This window comes from Echinops telfairi, unplaced genomic scaffold (assembly GCF_000313985.2).
Source record: "Echinops telfairi isolate 266 unplaced genomic scaffold, ASM31398v2 ScPeMD7_60;HRSCAF=208, whole genome shotgun sequence".
NCBI classification, from domain to species: Eukaryota; Metazoa; Chordata; class Mammalia; order Afrosoricida; family Tenrecidae; genus Echinops; species Echinops telfairi.
Window position 1 is genome coordinate 2,265,976 of NW_022103958.1, and position 4,885 is coordinate 2,270,860.

Genomic DNA, 4,885 nt, shown 5'->3' on the forward strand with positions numbered 1-4,885 from the left:
AAAAGAAATAAGAAAAAGTCCAATGATAGAACAAGCTCTGAAATTTCTAATTTTTGTAAGAATAAAAATTTGTGAAGAGTATTTATTAATTGTATTCCGCAAATACAAGAGTAGGTCCAATTAGTCAATTTCTGAATCAATAGGTAAATCCAAGAGAGACGAGCATGGACAGATTCATGAAGATTCCTGAGGCATTCTGATGCCCACCAAAGGCAGTTGGATGTAACGGACCACAGAGCAGAGCCAACCGATCCATGGTTTGATCCACTGATTGTACTAAAGCATCACTTTTTTTCCTCTTCTCTTCAGATTAAAATTCATCAATGATATCCAATCTACAGTTGCTGATATGGTGATGAATAACAGTGTGACTGAATTTATTTTGTTTGGATTGACACAGGATGCTAAAAAACAGGAAGTAATTTTTGGGGTCTTCTTGATTCTTTACCTTTTGACTCTGCTGGGGAACTTTCTCATTGTGGTGACTATTAAGAAAAGTGTGATCCTTGGGAGTCCCATGTACTTCTTCCTCTTCTACCTGTCCTTTGCTGATGCCTGCTTTTCTACAACAACCGCACCAAGATTGCTTGTGGATGCTCTGTCTCAGAAGAAGACTATTTCCTATAATGAGTGCATGACTCAGGTCTTTGCAGCCCATTTTTTTGGCTGCATGGAGATTTTTGTGCTCATCCTCATGGCTTTTGATCGCTATGTGGCCATTTGTAAACCCCTCCGGTACACAACCATCATGAACCGCCGTGTCTGTGGTGTGCTGGTGATTGTGGCCTGGGTGGGATCCTGTGTCCATTCTTCAGCACAGATTTTCCTGGCTTTGAAATTGCCCTTCTGTGGTCCCAATGTGATTGATCACTATTTCTGTGACTTGCAGCCCTTATTGAAACTTGCCTGCATGGACACTTATGTGATAAATTTGCTAGTTGTATCCAATAGTGGGGCCATATGCATTATCTGTTTCATGCTATTGCTTACATCATATGCTGTCATTCTATACTCCCTGAGAAACCACAGTGTAGAAGGGCAGCGAAAAGCTCTTTCCACCTGCACCTCCCATTTTATTGTGGTTGTCATATTTTTTGGTCCATGTATCTTCATATATACACGTCCGCCAACGACATTTCCAGTAGACAAGATGGTGGCTGTGTTTTATACAATTGGGACACCCTTACTGAACCCCCTGATCTATACATTGAGGAATGCAGAAGTGAAAAATGCCATGAAAAAGCTATGGTGTCGTAAATTATGACTTTATTTGATAAATAAATCTATGGTGAACTGAATTTACACTTCCTTTACATCTTAGTTTTGGTTATGTGGACAGGAAAGGTAAAAATTTGTATCTGGAAACAACAAATATAGATGTATGTGTATATTGGTTATGTGCACTGAGGATTCTGAGAAGATTGCATTGAACGGTGATTGCTTCAAGGAATCCTGGTGACAGCAGAGCGGGTCCTCACTGACTTGCGAGTCACAAGGTCAGCATTAGCTTTTGAAACCCACCTGCTACTCTATGGGAGAAAGATGACGCTGCAGTTCTTATAAAGAGTTTAAAGTTTCTTATAAAGAGTTTAAAGGAAACACTTCTATTCGATGGAGTAACTGTGAGGAAGAATGGGCTCCATGACGGTGCATATCGATATAGTATGATGACTTAAAGCTCTGAACCCTTCCTTTTCTTTTTTCTAATTATTTTATTGGGACTCTTAAAGCTCTTATAAAAATCCATACATCAATTGTATGAAGCACATTTGTACTTATGTTGCCATCATCATTTTCTGAACATTTTATTTCTGCTTGAGTCCTTGTGGGGAAGGAGTGGCAAAACAGAGCTTATAAGCCTTTCTGATAAATGATAATGACCCTTCTTTGAATTCTTTTCACATTTGATAATCACTATATGGTAAATTAACTCTCAGTAGAAGTTCTTCTCCACACCAAAAATGTACTGACTAATGGCAGAATGACTGTGTGCGTGTGTTTGTTCACCAAAATTTTTTTTCTGAATCCTATTTTATTGCTTTATAAATTTGACTAACATGAGCTAATTCATTTAAAAAAAACCCCAAGAAACTAATAGTATCAAGGTTGTTTTGCCAATATGAGAAGTTGATGAATCATTCTAGGAGATGACAATTTTCAAATCTGTGAATGAGCCTGCCTCGCTGAAAAATTCTACATTGGTATTATTAAGTCATCTAGTCTTGCTTTCTGCCTAGAATTTCTTATCTCAGTTCCTTGTACGCACTAGTAAGGAGGTTCACATGCTAGTCTAACAGAACTCACTGCAACCCAAATTCACGGTCATAGAATTGATGCAGACTCAGCAACTCTATAGAGCAGTGTAAAACTGTCCCTATGAGGTTCTGCAACTATGTTTTTTATGGGAGTAGACAGTCCCATGTTTCTCCTGGGGTTTCTAACTACTGACCTTGCTGACTGCAGTCCCCCTTCTAACCACTAAGCCACCAGAGGTGTACAGGTTTGTAAGAACAGTACTGGAAAATATGCCCTTACAGCATGAATGTGCACATTTATGTGCAAGTACACAAATACATTTCATTTAGCTGGAATATTTAGCTATGAATCCTGTTGGCATCATTAAAAACCAAAGTATGAGGATAATACCAGCCTATTGTCAGGCTAGGCAGTGCCAAACACATGCTACTTCACAGAAACATAAACTCATATTCAGAGACACATACACACAGAAAACTGAGTACTGGCATAACAGGGAGGCATGGATGCCTCTATTCCTATGGTGAGACAAGGGGTGGGGCTCTTTCCAAAGCTATTCTCACAAACCATTCTTCTACTTTATACTCAGACTAGGTTCATACCCTTCACCTAGTTATGAGGATTCCTGTCATGGTCATTGTCTTCGCTATGGGAACAGGTATGGGCTTTGGACCGCACTTTGTAATGTCATTTCTATTGTGCGCTACCAATACCTCTTCACAATTACAAAGGTTAGATCAGAATTTTTACCGTTGCTGGAGTTTGTTCATTACTCTTATTCCAGACACACGTGTTTTCACACACACAAAGGTACACTTTATAGCAAAATGTGTACAACTAAACTGTATCTATGAGCATCAAAAACTACAAAAATGATTTATACCCTTTATAGCTAATAATGAAGCTCTCGTAGTGAGAGACAAGGGTGGAGTTTGAAGAAGGCAAGAGAGGAAAGGAGAAGCAGAAGAAGCCCCGTGGTGTCTCAACGCAGTCCAGGGGATGAAAATTGCCTCAGATAACCCTGTCAGGGAGGTGACACGAAAATAACTGTATATAAAATTTTTGTGCAATGCTTTAGTGGAATTTATTATTTTAAAATAAAACATCCCTATTGTTGCTTAAAACAAAAATATTGCTGTAAGCCAAGTTTATGTATATCTCCATATATATACATGTACCTATCAGGCTAAAACTCTATACTAATTCCTCTAGAAACATCCTAATACACTCTGGTCAGAGTTTTCATTATAGCTAATTACAATGATACTTCAAATTATGTCTGCATGCACTTTAAGTGCACACTCTTGTTTTAGTTGCTGCTACTGATTTTATACTTGCTCATTTACTCAAATTTTTCAGACTGTTAGGTAAAATACTGTGGTAATTAGTATTTGTAAACCCATGCCAATATTTTTTTGGATAACAAAATAATATTTAAAGGAAAAGAAGGATAAATATTCCCCCCCAAATTAGTGACTAATGTTTTTATTCAATGTAGAAAGATTTTACAAAATAATTTTGTTAGTATTCACATAATCTAAGAAACATAACAGTTGGACAATTTACAACTACATCCATCACATATTATTCTATGCTTGATCTCAGTAATAAATATTACTAAGGATTCCATGTATCTAAATGGTAATGGAAGCCATTTTCAGTTTCTCCACCTGTGCATTTGAGTGTGAGGCTTCTTGAACAACATAAATTCAAGAGCCAGAAGGGAAATTCACTAGGGTGTCAACACACAACAGGGTGAGTCAGAGTTGAAGGGATTTGGGCACTAATCACTTCAGATAACTGGGTCACTGTGGGCTGTATGGAATCCAAGAGAAGGTTATCCAGCCCCAAGGTTTCTTGGAATATTTCACAGTTCTCTCACCCTTACACCACTCCACCTTGAGTCAGATGAAAGGATCAGAGAAGGAATAGCAGTCATGCCTTAGGTTCTAAAAGTATCCTGGACCCCCAGGCTGGGGTAGAAAAATATTGCATACATGTTCATTAAAATATCTGTTAATAAAAAGTATATTGGATGAATTCTGAGCAAAGACTGTGTAATAAGGAAATTATTTTTAAGGCCTGTATAATAAAGAAGCCATATAATTGATAGATTTCAATACTCAAAGTCTTTTACGTCCTTCATCCTTAAACCATATTGTGGGTCCAAATATGTGTGAACATGTTTGTAATTCAAAGACACTAAGAATGATTTTTGGATTTTATAGTTTTGTGTCCCCCCCTCCAAAGAAAAAGAAATCATGTAAAATGGGATATTTTTCCAAAAGAAAATATTTTCAAACATGCCTAAATTTTTATGCTATGCATCTCTCACCACAAGAATAGACATTTGATACTCTTTTAAGATAATATAGATATTATTATCTATTTTCTATGTGACTCTAGCTTATTTGTCTTGCTCATGTATTGCTAAATACCATATATATTATATGCAATATATAATGGAAATATATATGTGCACATCTACATGTGTGCCTGTGTGTAAATATACAGAGGTGGCTGTTGTAGTTAGGTGCCCTTGAATTGGTTCTGACTCATATCAACAAAACAAAGCACTTCCCAGTCTCATGTACTCTGGGCATATTTTTAGGAGAGACCAGTGTTTTTA

At 37.2% G+C, this 4,885-nt stretch overlaps 1 protein-coding gene across 2 annotated transcripts; it reads left to right on the forward strand.

Moving 5' to 3' along the window:
* The first annotated feature begins 337 nt into the window (after positions 1-337).
* Positions 338-1,874, forward strand: LOC101647866 (olfactory receptor 4C11-like). Of its 2 annotated transcripts, XM_030885803.1 has the most exons (2): positions 350-1,253; positions 1,849-1,874. In XM_030885803.1, the coding sequence occupies exons 1-2, from the start codon at positions 350-352 to the stop codon at positions 1,872-1,874; spliced, it is 930 nt and encodes a 309-aa protein (XP_030741663.1). The 2 variants fall into 2 exon arrangements, with proteins under 2 accessions (XP_004708530.1, XP_030741663.1); XM_004708473.2 differs by lacking the exon at positions 1,849-1,874 and having other exon boundaries at positions 338-1,264.
* Positions 1,875-4,885: the final 3,011 nt, after the last annotated feature.